Source organism: Dermacentor albipictus, chromosome 3 (genome assembly GCF_038994185.2).
Source record: "Dermacentor albipictus isolate Rhodes 1998 colony chromosome 3, USDA_Dalb.pri_finalv2, whole genome shotgun sequence".
Classification (NCBI taxonomy): Eukaryota; Metazoa; Arthropoda; class Arachnida; order Ixodida; family Ixodidae; genus Dermacentor; species Dermacentor albipictus.
Genome location: NC_091823.1, coordinates 111,462,982 through 111,484,933, shown reverse-complemented (window position 1 = coordinate 111,484,933; position 21,952 = coordinate 111,462,982). Strand labels below are relative to the sequence as shown.

Genomic DNA, 21,952 nt, shown 5'->3' with positions numbered 1-21,952 from the left:
ATGATGATTATGATGATGATGGCTACGGCCGTCATTTGTACCAACAATCCTATCGCACGTTACATTGCGTGTCACAGCAAGTGCTGACACTGTCGGGCGGGGTTTTCGGCAAATCACTGCATATAATCACGGTTTCCAGCTGCTCGGGAACCTTTGCAATGCGTTTCTTGTCGCTGCGTGTATAAGGCCTGATTCACACAGTCATCATGTGGTATAAACCCCGTCCCTTCACCGACGCACCAGTGTCCGCCAGAAGAGAGCGTTTCCTCGCCGTCTGTATCCCCTACCCTAAAAAAAAAGCGGTTTAGAGAAAGTCACTGGCGTCTCGTTTTTGAGGGCGCGGTTTTGTAGGCGGAGCTTGGGATGATTTCCTAGGTTGTCACTTGCTACAGTTTCAATTCGAAACAGAGTAAAACTTGCGGCTGCTTACACGAATGCTTGCTCGTCATCCCTAGAGTCTTCAAAGTGACTCATTCGAGACGCCACCTGCCATGGAGTTTTTTGCCGACAGGTGTCACAGTTATTAATATTCCCGAACAAACTGTGCTCCATTCAATGCAGGCTGTTTATGATGCGGGCTTCTTAAAGGACTTCACAGCGGCATTGACCTTAACGTCGATGACCGATGTCGATGCGAGACACAGGACAGGTGGAAGACGAGTGTGCTTACATTGGCGATGGAAGAGGTCCGATGGAAGAGGGCCGACTGGCCATGGAAGATAGGGTGTTTCTGTTTCCGATGGGGCTTGCATTAGAAAAAGCTCTTCACACTAAAAATATACAATGGCGCAATGATTTCATCGCTACGCTCATGTAGCAGTTGCACTATTGTTACGATCAGCCTGCAGGGGTACCAACCTACAAAATTTTCCCAGCCAGCCGCAGCTGCGGGGGGGCGATATTCAGAAAAGCGACCTCGGAACCCTTCCCAGCCTGCTGCGGCGACTCGCTTTGTAATGGCGACAATGTGCCTCGTCAACAACCTGTCGGCGCCATCATGCCTAGACGCGGTCGGCGGATCAAGTATTGTTAGTGGACTCGCCGTCACCGTCACGGTTTGTTTGGAGCGGAGGAACTCCTAGAAGAAGATGTTTTGCGGTGTGGTCTCACGGGCTACAAAAGCCGTCACAGTCAATGGACAGACGCGGCGGCCACTGACTACGCGGTCAACACTGGGATCAAGAGGCGCCTGCTCGGGGCAAGACCCCTGTCTGCGAGAAACACTCTCACCTCGGTGTGTTCCGTGAAGCCTGTGTGGAAGTTAGTGTGTAAACCCTCCCCCTCAAAGGCGCGTCGGCCACGATGACTTTGGGCGCTCCGATTGGTCGAATGTTCATCGGCCGTTTTTTCTCACCTAGGGATCTAGGGAGGACAGTGATTTTAAGGAGCCGTTGTGCGGCTGCTGGGTGTGCATTCTCTTTCAGTCATGCTATATTGATGAACTGTAAAGTTCTCCACCCTTCATGTAGATTTTGCAAATAAATGCCATATTCCTCGGTCTCGATGAGAACAAGTATCTCCCTTCAACAACGTCCTCTGCGTAGATGAGTTGGACGAAGGGATGGGCCAGCTACCATCTATTTCATGCCCGACCCCAACTCTTGCACTATGCGTTATTCGGAGTGTATGGGAACTGAATGTTTTGATAAACGGTATAGACGTATGCTAGCTCAGACGCGCACTGGACGGAAGACGTAAACGTAGTGAGCCCTTACACACGCGTCTACACGCTGATTTACGGTGGTGTCAGCCTTTGAAGTGGCACATGTTAAATATTTCAGGCGGAGAGTTTCACTAACTTCAACCATACGAGAATCAAAATGGTAGTCCTCCGAAATTCCACATATAGAGCATGACCCAAACAGGCCACGTTGCCCGCGATCATTAGTGCTAGACCGAGTAATCATATTTCTTCAGCAAATTTAAAACTTGCCCTCATTAGCCCCGGAAAACGTACCATATCTCAGGTTTTCACTTGACAGGTTTACTTTACAGTTGAACAAATGCGGACATTCTTTATTAACGAATACGGCGAAAAATGTTTTACGCGCAATTTTAAAGCAAGGACGGAGGTGAATGCACTTGACACTTTTTCTTTTTTTGACACGAAAAGACGCTACCAAGCGTGCGCCACCAAGCTCCAGAATGTATTGCTTTCTGTGCTTCGCACGACATACAGTTGTAAAGGGGTAAATTTGATGTGTTTATATCAGTTAGGTTTAGTGCGGCCATTGCAATGAAATAAAATTAGAGATCTAATCTAATTTAAAAATTAAAGAAATTTGTATAATCGCATGCCATCATCGGCGCTTGTCATCGCATAGCAAAAGAGGTAGCAATGAGACGCGCCTTCTAACCTAATTGAGAATCCAAATCCAAATTCTGTCACAGATAGAGGCAAAACTTTAGATGTCAGCACCTTAAAACGCCGCCTAAACGTGTTTGCGAATTGCAGAGCTGGTAGCGGCGTCTCACGACTGTGTTTCGAACGAAAGCAGGAAATACTTTGCCGCAACGAGCGACAATGTTCGACATGCGTACAAGTTCGTAAAACGTGTCGGCAGAAACAATATCAGCGAAGGAATTGGCTGTCTCACCATCGCTTTCCCTCTTTGCGACGAATAGAGCAGCATTACAAACGCACTGTGGTCGAACAGCAGCGTAACATAGCTGTCGTTGATAAGTGCTGCCGCTTCAACCAACGCCTTGCGGAATTCCTACTCTATAAGCCTATATGCTATAAGAGCACGTCTGAATCTCGCAGGCCCGCTCTGACAGCGAATCGCCGAACTAATTAACCACACTTTGTGTTGCGATGGTTGACGGGCGGAGGCAACGCCCCTCCCGTAGTGAACGAGACAGTCGTTCCAGCCGAAGAACGCCGGGTTTATTCACGCTCGGAAATATAAAGAAAAGATAAGGGGAGAGGGAAGGTGTGACAGAAAGAGTGCGCACATGCGCACTGAAGGAAATAGCTTGCTTGTCATGTTCATGGGTTACCGCACTTTGCTTATATTTTTATTTTATTTTCTATTACACTAGTACGGGGGAGAGAGAAAAAAGTGCGTCTGACGATTGTCCCGGTTATACAAAAGCGTACAGAACAAAAAAAAAAAAAGAAAGGAGGAAAAGTTATAGTTTGTCGAACTTGCGAGGCAGGAAGCAGCAAGGAAATCTTTCGCGACCACGTACACGCGCGGACGTTCAGTGCACGGACAAAGCAAATAATCATTAGCGAAAATACCATTCGCTCACAAACTAGACTGGCCATTTGAAACCTGTCCTTTCAGGTACAGAGGCCTGCGCGCACTACACCACTGCAGCACGCCCCGCTAATGCGGGCGTCTGTTCGCTCGTCTTTTGGCGTAGCTCGGGGAAATTAGGCTAATGTCCCGTCGGTCCACGTCTCCTTTCAGTCGGCGTCCTCCACCGTCGCCAGCGGATGTTTCACGCGCGGCAATCGAGCAATTAGGCCACTGCGCACCCAGGCTTACGGCGGTGGTGTCTTCCTACGTCGGAGGCAGACAGGCGAGAGAGAGAGAGACAGAGAGAGAGAGAGGGAGGGGGAGGGAGAGAGAGAGAGAGAGAATAGAGGGCGCCTCGGGCGCTGAAAAGAATGCCACCTAAAACGCAAGCCCGCCGGACGGGCGAGGGCGAATTAGGCAAATGGTGAAAAGTGGGAAGCGAAGAAGAACGAAAACAAAGAGCGGATAAAAAAAAAAGCGCTCACTGGGTGACGACGCGAACGCGCCCGCGTTGAGGCATCAAAGCAAGCGATATAGGATGGGTGTATAAGGAGGAAGGGGCTCGATAAGTGCGTTTACGATTTTTTTTTCTTTCTCATTAACTGAGCCAAATTTCTGTACGTCATCTCGTTAACTAATGGTGGCTAAAAACGCTGGAACAGGCCACAGAGGCAGCCAAGACAAACCTTCGCTTTCTCTCTCTCTCTCTCTTTAACATTGTTAACATGCGAAGCACAGATACCGACAATGAGGTTGGAGTGGCAAATGAAGAAAGCAGAGGATCGGGGGAGGGGGGTGTAAAGAAAGAGAATGAAATAAAAGGTACTAGTAGCAGTGCGAGAATCAAGTGCGCAGCGCATAACGTGTATATTAATTAGATGCAATTCTCGCACCAAGTCTCGTTTTTCTTCGAGCGCGTGGCGTCTCTTCAAAACGAAGACCCGCCTCAGCAGCAACTCTTGCTGTTCCAACAAACGCCGGTTATTAGATTTCACAAAAAAGAATAACAATAAAAAAACAGATGCTGCAAATAAAACCAAGCGCACCGTATGTGAGTATCGCTTACTGAGTGCTTGACTATGTGCTATCGCTATGCGCCTTTAAAAGAAACCTTTGCAGTATGTGAAGCTCCGCGTTATTTTTTTCTTTTTTCTTTTTTAGCGCGCAAGGAAATGATCGCCACACAAGCGCTTTCACATATCAGCCGTCTAAACTGAAGTGCGGCCGACGCACCATGGCAATCGAAGCCACGACCTCGTGTCAGAAAGGCAGAACGCTATAGCTACTGGTACGTGAACAATTAAGGCAGCCGCAAGCGGAGGGTGGAAATACTAAACCGAATCTCATTCGGAATATTTAAATGAGCATCAACGCAGGTCCGCCTTGTCCGCTTGAAGGTTCCCCATAAGCCGTTGCCTTATCGCGACGTTCTCCAATTGCTGACCAAATTCTTTGTCTTATGAACAAAATCAATTTGCGTTGATGGCAGTAACTACATTTAATGCCCTGTCTTAAGGTCGGGCGTGCAGTTCTGTGAGCTCATGTAATGCGCTTGTCCGAGAGCTATAAAACCGCAGTCTTGTGAATTTCGCGCCATAATGCGCGAAGTTTAGGGAAACGCTTCTAAAGTGAGGGAAATATTTAACTTTTTTAGGCCGCGTCAGTCGTTCAATGTAACGGTGCCTTCACTAAACTTGGGGAAAAAAGCACTTCTCGCTACCTCTTTTTTCATTGTTTCAAAGAAATTGTCGGACTGTTCGCAAGTTTCATAATTAATAACGAACCACACTTTGGAAAAACATTTAGTCAGTACAAAGGCGTACAAAGTCAGTACAAAGGATATAGCATCAGCTTGTTACCGCCTCGTTGCGCGTTTTAATTGTCCTATCCAATTTGGGGATGTTCATTTATTCAGTTAGTTAATTAATTAATTAGATACAGAATAATGCTGTCTACCTAAAGGAGGTGGATTACAATTTAATGTGCACTGCCTTGCTCCCGTAAGTGAGGTACACCAAATACAAAAATACACCAGTATAAACACCAGTACACCAGTACAAAAGTACACCAGTATAAAAATTGAGACACAGCCTTTTGCAACCTGTAAAACAGTAAAAATGCACAAATGGACCAGTTACAACACTTAAGGGGTCACATGTACATTACATAACGCAGAAGAAAGAAGGCGCAAAGTAAACATACCTCGTTATCCAGGAATCCTTGCGCATAAAACATTTCTGCATGCGAAACTCTGAGTGTTATGGCATGCACTAGCTGCTACCCGTGACACTCCAGCTATTTCAGTTAACCAATCGAAACTATAGCTTAATTAAGAGATCATGGATGGCTCACTTTGCCTTCTATGCCTGCGTATTGTGGATGACAAAACAACACAGCTGAACTGTAATGTATTCCGTGGTACGTTACGGCCGTCTTGTACCCAGTCGCTATACCGATACATTTCCATGTGGGCTGTCTCCTGCAATACTCTCGCGCACTTTCGGGCACCTCCCTCGAAATTAAGGCCTTCAAAATGCTAACTATATTGCTGAAGCAGTAGAGTTACTGCTCGAAGCTCGTTGTCTAAACAAATGTCCAAGACCGCGGTCGCGGGGTGAGCACGCGGCGTTCGATTTGAAATTGACAGGTGTTGCGGCAAAGCTTCCGCCTCTCGTATAAAGACAGAGAGAGAAAGAGAAACAATATTTCTGTATCAATAGTCTAACAGACTTCCAGGACTCAACGGTGTAAGCAAAAATTTTTCGACCCAACCCTTACACTGAAGTAGTACTTCGTGCTTCAAGAGCACGTTGAAATTAATCTATAGCTTAACTTTCCGCTATATGGCCAGCTTAAGCTTTCGTTATGCTAGCATATATGTTCCATGTTATACGATTTTGAAGAAAGAAAGAAAGAAAGAAAGAAAGAAAGAAAGAAAGAAAGAAAGAAAGAAAGAAAGAAAGAAAGAAAGAAAGAAAGAAAGAAAGAAAGAAAGAAAGAAAGAAAGAAAGGAACTGCTTATGTCGCGAAAGAATGTTCCTATAATTAAGAAGTAATCACATTTTGCGTTCGCAGCAAAATCGCATCGAGAGAACAATTGGGCGGTTTAGTTGAAGCGCGTGTGGGGGGCGGCCACGTGTTTTGTACGTCTCTGAAGCTTTTTTAAATACATGGCGTAAAGTTGGGCGTTTCGCTTCTTTCTTTTTCTAGATACGCGAAAAAAATAAACAGATCCAGACTTCTCTGAACAGACAGTAAGAGCTAGACGGCAGAGACACCTTGCTCAAGCGTGACCGTTTTTCGAAATTCCCACCGCTGACTGTGGGAAGGAACGTCGCTTCCGGATATCGAATACTGAAGAAAAAAAAAGAATTTGCTGTCGCAGGAATTTTTTAAGAACAGTATTTGTCAGCGTCAGCAGAAACTTCTGAAAGATTTGCGCAAAACTGTCGCAGATCCCTGCTGTTGCAAGGTGCTGTATAGCTCGGCGGGTGAAAAAGAAGTGTCGCGAAAAGAAAAGTTGGTATTCTTGGTATTCTCTGGGGAATCTTCTATACTAAACTGTCATGCGTCTCTCTTCTGCGTTCAGCTGAACATTCTTTGCTGCCTTGTGCTTCTGAGTTTTCTGTCGCAATAGAATGCAATTCGATACCACCGCGATTCGACCTGAACAGAGGCAGTTGGGTCCTGGAAACTGCTATAAACGAATCGAGTATACATTCCACATGCACCGATATCGCTTCTCTCGAAGAGAGGAAACAAAACTGACAGACCCGCTTCCCTGTCATCTTGCTACAGGCTCATCCTATGCCTCGCGCAGTCCTGCCAGTACAGCGTCCGTGGCTCGAAATTTCGCGGTTAGCTGACGTCGTTTTATTTGTGCGAAACCCGCATCGGTTTCCCCTGTAGCTTTGTGCTGCATTCGAGTGGATGACGATTTTCCCTTTCGTCACGCATCCTCTACCTTGCGTGATTCCGCAGAATATATTGTCCCATCTCAATACTTTGCTTTCATCGAGCACACCATATGTAATGAGTTTGTGGTTCGGACATTTATTTACGACGTGGTCACAATGTTTATAAAACACGTGCGCTTGTAACTTTCTTACAACGCCTCGTGACTCCTTCCGAAGACACCGACTATCCACCCCCGACTGCCACTTGAACCTTAGCCGAAGTGTTGTTTGACCGAGAGTTAAGTACGCACCGAGTGTCCTGCCCATCACCCTTTTGTCCCGGATCAAACCGCCGCTGTAGAAGATGAGGCCGGCGCAATTGATGCACTGCATAAAGACAACGACAGAAAGCATAGCTGCACAAGCGTTTGCTCAAACCACGTACTTCGAATGCTTTGCAAAACGCTGTATACCTCCACATTTCAAGAGCCAAAACCACTTTCTGATTATGAGGCACGCCGTAGCGGAGGACTCCGGAAATTGCGACCACCTGGGGTTCTTTAACGTGTGCCTAAATCTAAGTATACGGGTGTTTTCACATTTCGCCTCCATCGAATTGCGGCCGCCGTGGCAAAGAGCCAACGTCCGACGGTGAGCAGGGCATCGGCTGCCGCTTCATGATTACCTCGTCATTACATCATGTGCGAGAGCGAAGGTGCAACTGCCAGTACGACTTTGTGTTCGTCTTTAACTAAGTTTGCCGTCCCAAGTAAATAAACCCCTGTCCTATTGCTTCAACCTCCTGACCTCGTACTCATCGCCGAAGAGCTAACTCTAGTCAAGAAACCTCGGACGACGGTGTGGGCCAGCTTAGCCGTCGTGGGATGCTCCGGTAGCGGATGCACCCGTTTCGAGAAGCGCCGGCGGCTTAGGCTACAGAGCGACTCTTTGTGTGACACCCGAGACCACTGTACTCAAACCCTGCAACACCAGCAAGCCGAGTTCGCCATCTTGATGAACTATGGATCACTTCGTCAGAGAAAGTCTTTTTAGACAGCGACCCCTCCAACCCTACACCCCTTACTTTTCTAACCCTGCTAATTTTGTCTCCCCACTTGCATCCTAGCTACTTCGGAGCCAACCAGAATTAGCCCTTGCGTCTCCTGTTCCGATAGGTTCGCTCTATAGCAATGCGCGGTGACAATTGAAGCATAGCTTATAGGAGGCGAAAAGCGTTTTGGCTGCCCTGTGTTAAATTGAATAGGGAAAAGAAGCCAACTTACGAAGCATCCTCCCGTTAAAAAGGTGACCGTGGTTCCTGAACGAAAGCACTCGAACAGGGAGGTCATGGTTCACGAAAGCTTATTTCTGTTCCTAACTGAAATTGCGCAGCCACTGTTGTCCTTCTTTATCTTCTTCGTCAGTTAGTGTGGTAGCACGCGCTCGTTAGATGGTACAGCTCTCTATGCTTGGACCAAACTCGGAAGGGCTAAGCCACAGTAATCATTATTATCATCATTTGATGACTAGATAGCCTAAAGTGAGAAAGAGAGAAAGGAATTTGTGTTTAAGGACTGTTTGCAGAGATAAGGTTTAGTGTTTGGTGAAAAAACGAGATATCGACAGTTCAATTTTGCAAAGCTGTAGAAACTTCCGACTGCGACCGCCGCCAGATGGCTGACATGCTAGAACCTATTGTACGCTATACGCTTGATCTTTAGCGCGGAAGAGCTACTAGCCTACCAAGCTGGATTTCGCCTTTGTTTGAGGCTTCTTCATGCGCGCATTTCTTCGCGCGTGTTTCGCGTGCACAGCCTCTTCTTATTCTTTTCGCACATGCGCACGTATATATATATTGAAAGGCCACCTCAGTGGTTCTAATAGGAGAGCAGTAAACTGTCCTATATAGTTTTGCGGTGTTCGGGGGTCCCTCTTGGAAGTACCTAGTCGTTTAGTGCGACGACTGAGCTCTGTAACCCAGCAAGGCAGATTCTTCTCAGCGAGGAGATGCCAGGTGATGTCCATAGCAGGTGGTGTACTGTGGCTGACTCACCCGTGTCGTAAGTTCCCCATGTTGGGTCGAGCGACTTGTCAAGGTGTTGGGCTTTGAACGCAGGCGTGACTGCCGCGCCGCTGCGCAGGCGGCGGAGTGCCACGCGTTCACGGCGTGGAAGCTCAGAAGGGAAAGGATCATCGCCTTCAGGCAGAAGCACTCGAGTGAGTGAGTGAATAAGCTTTTGTTTGGTCCAGCAAAGAGCGATAAAACGCGTACCCGGCTAATCCCACGACGGGACTGACAGATCTAGTCTGCCGGCCCGATCGCGGGCGCGCTGGACGGCCAGGATTTGGTCCTCAAAGACGGGACTTCACAGAAGCACTTGTAGAGCAAGCTTTCTGCGCTGTGGGAGCTGCAGGGGAGCATCGACATCGGGGGTGGGCAAACTTGCTCCCCACGCGAGCGCGTCCGCTCAGTCATTCCCTCCTGCGCCCACGACTCGGTGTTCAATGAGTGTGCAACTCAGTTCCCTTGAGCTGCAGAACAGTAGCTTCTTCGTGGATGGTGGTTGCCAGCGGGTGTGCGTCAATATTGATTAGTTCACGCACGGCGTCTTGTGAATCCGCGTTTATGCGTAGAGAGCGGCGAAGCTCGAGGCGCCCATTTCTGGTTGCTTGGACAGCCTCTAGAATCACTCGTAGCTCTGCACCGGTGGCACTTAATGGTCTACTTATGGTATGTGCGAAATAAATAGGGAAAGTGAAAAGGGATGGTTGTCAGAAATGTCTAAAGAAGAGATTCCTCGCGCCAAGCGCAGGTAACAACAACGAGCTCGGCGACAGAGGCCGCGGGAGTCGACTGACGAAGAAGATGTGGCCAAGTGAATGGGACTGCAGGTTGGTTAGATGCTCCTTTAAATCAACCTATTGTTGGCAATCCCCCTACTGTACGAAGCATATTTTGAGGTAACAATAACAACAACAACAACAACAATAAAGGAGGCACATTGAAACGCGCCAACGAAACTGCTGAAGAACGACAGACGCGATTGGAGAACGACAGATTGCACAAGCGTGCCAAGCGCGACACCGAAACGGATAAGCCCGACTAGTTGCATACCAGCATCGCAAGGCCGAGCAACGTCTGTCTTTGGCAAGTGCTGCGACGACCATCTTCAAGCGGCACTTCATCGACAAGCCGTTCGGCTTTGCAAGTTCTGTGTGTGACAGACTGTGGCACGAGAAGTAATTAGACAGCGTCACGGCCCCCATGCACGCGACCTCCGCTTTGGTCTTTCCTGCGCATTGAAGAATTCTCTTCGGTTAAGGTGTGCAGAACGTGTAAGTCTTCGCTCGCCCAAGCTAAAGTGCCTTTCTACTCTATGAGGCATGGGTATAAATATCCGCCCAATTGTGCCCACCTTCCTCCGCTCAACTGTATAGCGGAGCACATGATCCCCACCCCGTACCCTTAATTCATGCGAGTGCGAAGACTTCTCGATAACATTGGCAAGCGCGGCGTGAAACCATAAAACGGTCTTTGTGAAATTGTGCAATCCTCCTCCACCTGTGTTTACCGAGTAATTAACCCTGTATGGTTTTTGCAACCCAGTGTGCATCACTATGTGTATCATGTGTGCAATAAAACAATAGTTTAACAACGACATCAAGACTACAAAAGATTTAATTAGCAAGAGGTCCAGCAACGGCTTAGCAATGCACTACTTGGAGGCAAAACAAATTGCTAACTTCGCCCAGAATATATGCTCCATGGTCGGCGCAGCCAGACCGTTTCTAATCTTTTTCACATTGAAAAGAGGAAATCGGTATCTTTTACATTATTATTTCCCTTTAGTTAGCTTTTCTTTTTCATTGTTTTGTTTAGCTTCTTTTTTAATAAGCATTTATCTCTCTCTCTTTTTGGCGGAGTGGGTCGGGTTCTTATGCTGTGGTTGATGGTGCGGTGACGATGCTTTATTCAATGGCACAACCTCACTGTGGGGAATAGGCCACGAACCGGGCGGTAAAATGATTCAGAAAGGGACAGGAATGTAGATGAATAATCATGGATGAGAAAGAAACCGAAATTAAATGAAGTAATCTACATTCGAGTCGCAACAGCGCGGCTCTCACTATCAATCGTACGGTTCGGACACCCCATTCTCGACCCCCCCCCCCCCCCCGCCAAAACGCCAAGGAAGACATTGTCTATCATCGACTTCAACTAGGCTGGTCGTTGCCGTACGGATGCACGACTGCGATTGGTCGCAGCAGAAACCACGTGCCTCAGTGCGTGCATGTGTTACGCAGGAGCGCGTCTGTCTTTGAAGAGTGACGCTGTATGTTAGCAGCGTTAGCCGAAAGACGGAGAAACTCGATGGCTGCGAGGAGCGGCCACGACAGTCGAACAACGAGACGTTGTTCCTCACTTTCACGATTACATTCTATTGCTTGCGGATAAATTTTCGCTCTCCCCTACAAGCCGCTTCATGACCAACCTCTCACCCGCCGCGGTGGCTCTCAGGATATGACGTTCGGCTGCTGAACCCGAGGTCGAGGACTCGATACCCGGACGTGCCGGCCTCGAATGCGGCCGCCACGGCCTCAGTTCGTCGTCTTCGAAATTGGCGAGGGCGAAAATGCAAGAGCTCTCATATACTCGGTTAAAATTTGACACTGACAAGCTATGCACATCGTGCCACCTCCCCGAGCCAGACATTCGTAGAAAAGCAGGTAACGTACGCTCGGCATCCGAAACATTTACTTGCGCAAAACTGCGAAGTTGACTTTATACGCTGTCGTCAAATCGACGTAAGACCTCTATGCGGGGAACTAGTGAACAAGTAACACCACTTCAACTAACTACATTGAGCCGAATATACAGAGTCTCACATGAAAAGAAACGTTTACAGGAAAAAAGAAAATGCTTTCTCCGATGAGACACCGAGACTGCATTTTCTACTGCTTATTTGAAGACTCGTCTGCTGGTGACTTCACAAGCGACTCCGCTGACGACGAAGACTTAGGCGAAGACTTTTTCGTCGACGTATGCGGATGTTTCTTTGAAGACTTGTGCTTAGTCTTGGACTTGTCGCCGGAACGCGACCGTCGCCTCGAAGTCCCCTTCGACTTGCTCTTCTCCTTCCTCGTCGACGTCGTCGTCGTCGTCATAGCGGACTCCTCCTCCGACGTCGCGCCTTCTGTGGCATGCGCGGACTTGTCCGGCGAGGACGACGGCGTCGAGCCGCTGCTGGCCGATAGCGAGGCTGACGTCATGTGCGGGCGGCCGCCTCGTCCATGTCGGCGCAGGGCTGAAGGCTGCTCGGCCGCTGCCGTGCCTTCAGCGGCTTCGGCAGTCGCGAGAACGGGAGCGTCTTCTCGAGCTGTCAGAGGCTCGGAAACGCGCTCTTCCTCCCCGGTCTTCCGGTGTTTCTTCTGGTCGTGCCGCGGAGACCCACCCTGCCGGTTTTGCAGAACGGGACGAGCCGACGAGGACGCTGGCGAAGACGACGCCATGGAGACGTTGCTATCGGGCAGCGGTGCCGCCTCCGGCACGGGCTGCAGTACGCTTGCCACCTGTGCCGTTGGAGACATGATAGACAGGCGGCGACCGGACCTGCGCTCCGGTAGGGCAGGTTTCCCGCCCAGCGCGCCGGCGGGACTGGAAGTATCGCCGCCAAACTCGTACGACTGCTTGCGCGAGCTGGGCCTGACGGGGGCCGCCTTGCAGGGCAAGTCGTAGGAGGCTTTGCGCTCGACGTCCAGCTTGAGACCCCCAGCCCCATCGGCAACAGCGCCGGCGTCCTGAACGATGTCGTTAAGATGACTGGCGGAGCCGCGGCAGTCAGCGAGGTTTGAAGGACGACGCTGTGCCGCCGCGGTGCTCCCTTGGCCGCGGAGGCTCGGGTCGTCGGAGGCAGCGTCGGGGCCCGTTATGCTCCTCCTCGGCACGGATCCTGCCCCGTAAGGCGTGCGTCGCCTGAAGTGTGCCGCTCCTGTCCTCGACTCCGTCGCCTCGGCGCCCGTCGTCCCGCTGCCGCCGCTGGGCGCGGTCAACGCCAGGACAGCGGGAGATGTGGCCTCCTTGGCTCCTTCGACGACAATGGGCAGGTCTGCGGCCCCCAGCCGATTGTAGAGCCGGAAGAAGCGGTACAGCACGTAGAACTGGGGTGAAGGGAGGTGAGAAAAAAGATGCGGCTATACGGCTGCTGAACCAAAGGGAACACTTAACTATACCACCGATGTGCCTTCAAGGGCCACAGGTTGAATTCGAGTGCACAGAGCCAGGAAAACCACAAATACCGCGCGGCAGCTAAACAAAGTGTCCGAATCTTTGAACTGTAATCTTCGGAACCTCTTTTTGCATGCCCTGCGTTTTTGTTTTTCAAGTGCTAATGCTGTTATTAGGATTTAAAACCAACTTAAAAGCAAAGGCGCTCCGCTTGGTGCCGAGCTTACCTTAGCCGCTTCAATTGAACATCGGATCACAGCGTTCATTATGAACATGTCCATCTGCACATGGAAGAAAAAAGCACAAGAGTCTGATTAGTGTTCGTATGAATCGTTATTCTCTTCACCTTTCTTTTACATGTTAAACGCGTGCGAGGCCTGCATTGTTAAGCATTCATGCTTACAACGTGGTTCGTTTCTCGAAATGATCGGTTGTCCTCCTCGGCAGGTATCGATTGGACAAAGTACTCCAAAAGCTACCCGCGGAAGTTTTTTTTTCTTTTTCTTTGGTTACTTCGTATATCGTTGGAGAGCTCAAGACTGTCGAAGCCTAATAATTGCTTATGAGGCTGTCCCTGTGCTCAAAGCGCGATGTACATCGACGACTACATTTAGAGTGACGCATATGCAAAAGAAAGAAAGGGACTACCCGTGCAACGTATAATCAAGTATAAGGAGGCCTTAGCGCCGATACCAAGTAATAATAGAGAAAAAGAAAAAAAATGTGAGAAAGTACCACAGCTGTCGTTTTCTAGTGCACTCAGATTCAGTCGTTCGCTTCATTTTTTCCATATGGGTGTCCTAGGTTAAAAAATATATTTTTTCACTGTGTTATTATTTATTTTATTAACGAAAAGGTAATACCGATGATATTGCAACGATGTGCTAATCTTGCTACATTTTCAGTTTTTGACCGTACATAGCGACACGCATATTTGCTGTGAGCGTTTTTTACCTGCTAACAATGAGTTAGGTATGTTATCGCTCGGGGAAAGGAGCGCCTGCATGTAACGGAACATTCTCGACTGTTGTCATAGGATTCTATTTTCCTGTCTATGTTGTTGCCGAACCTTACGTAATTAGGGGCCCTATAACGTAAAAATATTCTCATATGTTTTTATTCCAACCTCCTGACGTCAAATTTGGGCAACCGCCATCGCAAGCATCGCGCGGTCACCCGCAGGGTTGTCTGAACAGACCAATCAAACGCTCTCCTCGTTCATAGGAGGTTACTTATGTTTGCTTGAAAAACGAATAACATTGCCTACACTGAGCGGCTTGTCTTATCTAATTGGTTCAAAAGAGGCGAGGAGCACGCTCAAGTGGAGAGGGAATCGATAGGGCCGAGCCACTGCACTGAATATCGATAACCGGATGAAGGGGGTGGTGCCGGCGTCTGCGATTGGTCCACTTTCGCTTACTTAACTTGCGGCGGCTCGTCGACAATCGCGGCAGCATGCAACGGAAGCTTAAGAACGACGCTAAAACGTATTCTCAGTAAAGAATAGTTGGCAGAACGAGGTCGTAAACGTGCCAAAAGTGCTCGAAAATGTTGCACAGCCACGCATAAAGTTTTATTACACGCAAATAAGCAGGTGCGAGTAGCCAGTGCCTGAGCGATCGCCGGCAGCCATCTTTTATTCCTTTCGGAACGGGGCAGCCTGCGGCTATTCAGAAGAAAATTCAGTTTTGTTCGGCATATTAATGCATCTTGAACGCGTACACGTCACTTTGACACGGTGAGTTTTTGCGGTTTTGTGACGTCGCGTGACAGGCAGGTGAAGTGGGCGCAGCCCGAAAACGTTTGACCAACAGCCGAGAGCTATAATGGTGAAAAGGCGTCGAATGAGAAATAACTATTTTTCTTTTGTTCGGTCAAATTATGCATAATCAGTGTCTACACGTCTACTGGCCCCAGGTGAACGGGGCCAGTAGGGGTTGGGGGTGGGGGTGTCATATACGTCTGAAGACACCCGAAAATTGTAGATATCCTCGCCTTCCTCGACTACACCCAGGGGGCGGAGGGGTTACAGAAGACCTAAGGGCCCCGGGTGCCAGACGACCTATAGCTACGCCACTGCCTGTCTCCTCAACTCTTGGGAGAAAATTTTCGCTGTGGATGTAATTCCAGATTTTTTATTTGTTACAAACAGAAACCGAATACAACCATGAGCGGATACTCACGCTCCCGCTTGTGTGGTAATTGTAGACCATGTCGGTGCCAACGCTCGCCGGTGACGTGGTGATAGACCAAATAATGAAGATCAGCAGCGCACGTTTTGGTTCCTGGTGCCGAAAAGAAAAAAGAAAGTGGCAGAAAAATTGTAGCGCAAGCAAGACGTGTCACTTTACACGTATACGCGTACTAGCACATTGCTCGATAATGGTACACTTTGTACTTGTATCGAGCAAATGCTACATATACTCGTACCGACCGCTAACCAAACTCGCTAACAATTTCAACTGCCGTCTCAAAAAAATAAAACAAAACGCACAACCTTTCGGGGTGCAAATATTGGACGCATTTATATATACAACCACATTAAACATAATTAGATTCTGGTGTTTCAGTCGCCAAAACCATGATGCGATTATGAGACAGGGCACGTCGTAGTGGCGGAATCCGGAATTATGACCACTTGGGGTTTTTCAACACACCTAAATCAAAGTACGCGTGTCTCCATTTCGCACTCATCGAAATGCAGCCGCCGCGGCCGAGATGGAACCCGCTGTGTAGCTATAACAAAATTTGTGAAGCTATAACTAGGGTCCTGGAAGAAGGACCCTGCTATAACTATGGAGGATGTATGTACTAGTTGCAATATACGCTTTGCCAGGAAAACTATTTTGTAATCTGAGAAGTGATTCTTGCCGGAACCTTCAGCATAAAAAAACTTGCTAGTATGTTTCCAAAAACAAGAAGGCAGCCCTCCCAGTAAACGTCATTCCAAAAGTCATTGACTGAGACCGCACGGTGTTCGTATGACGTTGCATTTACTCAGTCTCGCCATAATCGTTTGCCACAATATTCGAGATTCAACTGTTCGCGCCATTGTCAAAAATTTTAAAACAATACCACAGACTAGTGGCTCCATCTATCAATAGCAGGCTGCTTTACTTTGGCAGGCTTGAGCCGCGCGAAATTTAAATCCATCAAAAGCCTGTCTTCAGTCATTTCCTTCGTCGATCAGCAGCGCGAACTGTCGCAACGCACGTAATACATTTTTTTTTTCACTTCTATAGGAACAACGTAATTAGCGGAAGGGTTTCTCCTCCCACATAAGCAATTCGCTCCTGCATGACAAGAACAGAAAAATTTGCGCGTGGTTTTTGGAGCAGCTGGAGATCAGGAAGCAAATTCACAAAGCTTTTCGTGAGTAACAGCTGTTTGTAAGGGACCGATCGCGTTCGATAATAATATGTGCGACATCCCGATCGGTTGACATCTGCTCTTACGAACAATTCTAGCGTAAGAACGTTTCTGTGACAAACCGTATGGCCGCAGCGCTACTGAGACGAAGACAGAAGAAAGTACAAACTGTCGGGATATACACGCTGCCTTAATGCCTTCTGCCCTTCTTTCTACTTCCTTTCTTGTTGAACGTTCACGAGGAACGTTTGCCAACTGGCAATGTTTGAAAGTACAAACTGTCGGGGTATACGCGCTGCCTTAATGCCTTCTGCTCTTCTTTCTACTTCCTTTCTTGTTGAACGTTCATGAGGAACGTTTGCCAACTGGCAATGTTTGAAAGTACAAACTGTCGGGGTATACGCGCTGCCTTAATGCCTTCTGCCCTTCTTTCTACTTCCTTTCTTGTTGAACGTTCATGAGGAACGTTTGCCAACTGGCAATGTTTGAAAGTACAAACTGTCGGGGTATACGCGCTGCCTTAATGCCTTCTGCTCTTCTTTCTACTTCCTTTCTTGTTGAACGTTCATGAGGAACGTTTGCCAACTGGCAATGTTTGAAAGTACAAACTGTCGGGGTATACGCGCTGCCTTAATGCCTTCTGCCCTTCTTTCTACTTCCTTTCTTGTTGAACGTTCATGAGGAACGTTTGCCAACTGGCAATGTTTGAAAGTACAAACTGTCGGGGTATACGCGCTGCCTTAATGCCTTCTGCTCTTCTTTCTACTTCCTTTCTTGTTGAACGTTCATGAGGAACGTTTGCCAACTGGCCAAGTTTTCTATTATGGCGTGGTTTCATTTTTGTCCAGTATGGCGCTTACCTTCAGGCGAGCCATCAACCTTTGGCGGTATCCGTGTGCCTGCTTACGGGACGTAGTGGTACGCTTGTCCATCTGTAAACCGAGGCAAACGAAACTTGAAGTTCCCCAATGACAGTCGTCCTCGGCTCTAAATTTGCATCGAACTCTATACCACGCATCGCTTAGAGGAACACTAACATGATATTTCCGGCTCTTTATTTTGTTGCGTTAAATGAAGGTCGCGGACGTCGACACCCCAGAAAAAAAATGCTGGCATGTCTCAGAGTATTCTAAATAATTTAATGTTTTTCTTTTTAAAGACAGTTTCATTTTCTCTCCCAGGAGGGCACTGCATCGCGACGGCATGACGTTGAAGTTGGTCACGTGGTAACAGGACAGTGCGACGTTTCACGCTAATTCCGGCTCGCTCGGTAGTCTGCTATGCTGTTACATCGCGTTTCACAACGAGTAGTAGCATGGGAGGTGATCGCTGAGATGTCCTGCTCCCACATGATCACCTTGTTTGTCATGACGTCACGACACAGTCACTTACAGGGAAACGGAAACGAAAACGAAACGGGCTGTAAAAAGCTATTATAATAAATTGTTAACCTGAAAGCATTATATGCCCCGTGGAGCGGAAAGTCCGGCGAGCGTCCGGCGTTAACATCCGATGGTACCAAAACCCACGTGACCAAGTGAAGTGACGTTTCCAGAGTTGGACCAGCTGCTGGGACTCGCACTGCGAAATCCCGCGGTCAACTGCCACGGCGTCGGACGGATGCCGTGGCCCACACCCCCAAAAATTGACTTTGCGCAATTCGAAAATCCGAGTTGACCCACGTTCAAAACCGACCTGGCCCACTTCCAAAATTGACTTGCCCCACCCACAAAATGTGGGTGGGCTACCCTCAAAATTGACTTTGTCCAATTCGATCATATGACTAAGTGAGAAGTATCGCGCGGAAGAGTCAGAAGCTTTAGCATTCAATGCAGGTAGAGAGACTTAAGTGCCTCTAACTTTTTTGGAGCACTATGAGGCATGCCAGTATATTTTGTAGGGTTTTGTGGTCCGGGACCTTCATTTAACGTAATAAGATGAAGAGCCGGAAATATCATGTCAGTACTGCTCCTTCAATGTTTCCAGAAAAGAAGCCGCCGCCGCATCAGAACATGCAACGCGCAGTACACACCACATGCAGTCGTCGCGGTGTCGATTCACAGTGTGTGGCCCGTGTTTTCGCCTTCGTTTCATGTATGCCTCTTCATTTTAAATACTCTAAGCAAACGTAATTAATGCTCTGTTGCAATTATCCTGGTATTCCGTTTTTTTTTCTAGCCCAGTTGTCTACGCGATACCCTTTGATAGTTCCCACGCCTAGAAGGGCTGAAAGTAGTTGGGCACGAAGCCACGCAACATCCCTTAAACCTTACTGGATACTTGCCCTACGAGGACATGACATCCACGCTCGGCAAGCAGGCTGCATACTACGCGCGTACAGCACGTAGCATACTTACGCCCCACACCCCAATGATGGTCATGATATCCACAATCACGCTGACTGCGCTCTCGAAAGTCTTCACACCGATGATGTAGACCATATGATCTGAAACGAAAGCGCGGCAAAAGCAGCAACATCGTTACATATGAAAGCAAGACGATAAGCAAGGTGGAGATAAGGGCGTCTCGCAATGGCCGAGCAATTCAACTGTTCTTGATCCAATCGTTATCAACGAACTGTGAAGCTAAAAAGCGCATTTACGTATTACGAGGGTTGTTCAATAAAGACATGCTCCGATAGACTTCGCGTTGGCGTGCATTAAAGACATTTCACACAGGGCTATAGGCGTGTATCTCCATAAACTGGAGGAAAATATTCAGCTCTTTCCTAATAGCCATTTTTGTTTCACCGGTCTGAAGACTGAACAAGGTGGGAGCATGGAGCCAGTGGAGTACAGGGCAGTTGATAACTTTCTAAATCTCAAAGGCAACACACCCCAACACATTTTCCAAGGAATCACGACGATGTATGGGACAGATGCCTCTTCGTATGACGCCCTCATGTACTGGCATTGGCAGTTCTAATGTGGACTGAACTTGGTCGAAGCGGCACCGACTCCCGGTCGACCTCATCGCACCACTGTTACAAAAGGGGGAGACAGTTATTTGGAAGACCACCGCGTATCAATTCAAGAAATAGCTGAAGAGCTCAAGATCAATGTAGTGTTCATGGGAAATATTCGAGAACGTTTGCACATGCGAAAGGTGTTCGCACGTTGGGTTCCTCGCTTGTTTACTGCTCTTCCCAAGGAGGACCGAGTGATGTGCAGCCGTACGGCTGTATACCTGCACGTGCCTTAATATCCAAGATGACTTTGTAAGAGTGATTACACTGGATGAAACATGGGTTTATTCTCATGAAAAGGAGGCACTACGACTCACCATCCCCCCCAAAAAAGGTGCGCACGCAACCTTTAGCTAGCAAGGTGATACTGGCATTTTTTCAGCAAGAAGATCAGCAAGAAGATCAGCAAGAAGATCAGTAAGAAGTGGTGATGGCAGATCTTTTTGCCGAGAAGTGCCACCGTAACGGGGACCTATCACGTAAAATTTCTGACATAATTAAGGGAAGCCATCCAGACCTGCACAAGTAAAACTCTTGCCTGGGCTAGTTGGTTCATGTTTGAAGTGGTAAAGGCAAGGCGTAGAAGACCAGGACTCAAGGCGCCGGTCTTGTCGTTTGTGTTCTTCTTCTTGAGTCCTGGTCTTCTGCGCCTTGTCTTTACTACTTCAAGATCTGAATAAAGGGAAAATCAGACATCCACCCGAGGTTCCACCTTGTGGTCCCACCCCGAGGTCTCCACCTTGTGGGTTTCCGCAGGACTACTACGTCATACTTCAAGATCTGCACGCATGGCACGCTGTCAAAAAAGCCGCCCCGAAAGGCAATGCTCCTGCACGCCACTCGCGTGTTGCGCCTGCGCAAGTGGAGCATGCTCAGGCAGATATGAGATTCTTCGCCATATCTCTCTCACTCGCCCGACATTATGCCTTCAAATTTCCTCCTTTTTCCATATGGAAGTTATTTGTTTGAAAATCGGGCAATATCCTGAAGGGGATATATACGTTCGTCGCCGAAGTCAAGTCAGGGCTCAGGGCCAACCTGAGGACTTCTACAAAACTGGTGTAAAGAAAGTAGGGCAAACGGCAACAAATATGAAAGCTTGCGGGCTCGATCCTCAGCCCACATTAAGTGGGTCGGGGAAAATCTTTATTGAACGCCCCTCGATCAACAGCTTCGAGCAGCAGGCACAATCACCCCTTTTGCCAAAGCCGGCGCAATGAGGTGTGGGAGTCCACATACAAACTTACAAAAGGTGATGCCTACTGCTAAACTATACGTGTGCTCACTCTGTAAAAAAAAAAGAAACAAAGAAAGAGCTTATTACCATCGTAACGACAACAATGACGCCGCGAACGTGATAGCCTGCGCAAGTTCATCTAGTGGTGTGCCCTGATTAAAGGGCCCTTGCATGAAGTTATGTTCCTCACAGTTCAGTGCATACCGCAAAAACAATTTGCCGCCAGTTTGATATACACCTGTTAACTAGTCTGAGATATCACATAACTTTCCATTTCCAAATGGGCGCACGTAATTTATGCACACCCGCTGCGGTGGCCCATGCAGTGGTATAGTGCGGTTGCGCTATATATTGACCTCGAGGTCGTGGGTTCGTTCCCCGCTGCAAGCGGCCGCATTTTGATGAGGGAGACATGAAAAAAAAAGAAAACCACCTGTGAATTTCGATTTAGGTATACACCTTCAAGAACCGAAGGTGGTCAAAATTCTTCCGGAGTCCCCCCCACTACGGCGTGCCACATAATGAGATCGTGGTTTCGGGACGTAAAAATCAAGAATTTAGCTTTCTTTTACCTTTAATTGTACGTAAGCCTTCACGAACTTGAGTGATCTACACAAAATCACGGCGCCCAGCTGTTCTGAAGCGTAATGCTTCGTTCGTGCGCTCACGGCGCGAAATCGCTCAATGCTTTTACCTGCGTCCTCGTTGTTGAACCTGCCCTCAGGTGGGAACACGTGCACCAAAAAGATCACGAAATTGTTGACCTGCGAAAGTAAACCGGTCCCACATTATTAGCGCCGCGCGGAGAAGAAGGAACGCGAGTTATGTGGTCAACGGACGCGCGCGTGCTTTTCCACGTGACGGCGTGCGAAACGTACCCATTTTTTTATACGGTGATAAAACGTGTACCAGCGATCGCCCATGACATTCAGATTTGAGATATGTTGCGATAGTGAATTAAGCACCACAGGTACAAAAGTGCGGTGCGTGAAAACAGCGGCATATACTCACATA

General features: G+C 48.2%; 1 protein-coding gene across 1 annotated transcript in view; it reads right to left on the bottom strand.

Moving 5' to 3' along the window:
* The window catches only part of LOC135908472 (uncharacterized), a 125,872-nt gene that overhangs the window by 38,742 nt on the left and 65,178 nt on the right, over positions 1–21,952 (bottom strand). The window contains exons 3-8 of the mRNA XM_065440249.2: positions 21,633–21,702; positions 19,094–19,182; positions 17,597–17,668; positions 15,551–15,652; positions 13,595–13,648; positions 7,453–7,528 (exon numbers count right to left, since the gene is read on the bottom strand). Of these exons, the coding sequence (XP_065296321.1) occupies positions 7,453–7,528; positions 13,595–13,648; positions 15,551–15,652; positions 17,597–17,668; positions 19,094–19,182; positions 21,633–21,702 (463 nt within the window). The remainder of the gene's footprint in view (positions 1–7,452; positions 7,529–13,594; positions 13,649–15,550; positions 15,653–17,596; positions 17,669–19,093; positions 19,183–21,632; positions 21,703–21,952) is intronic.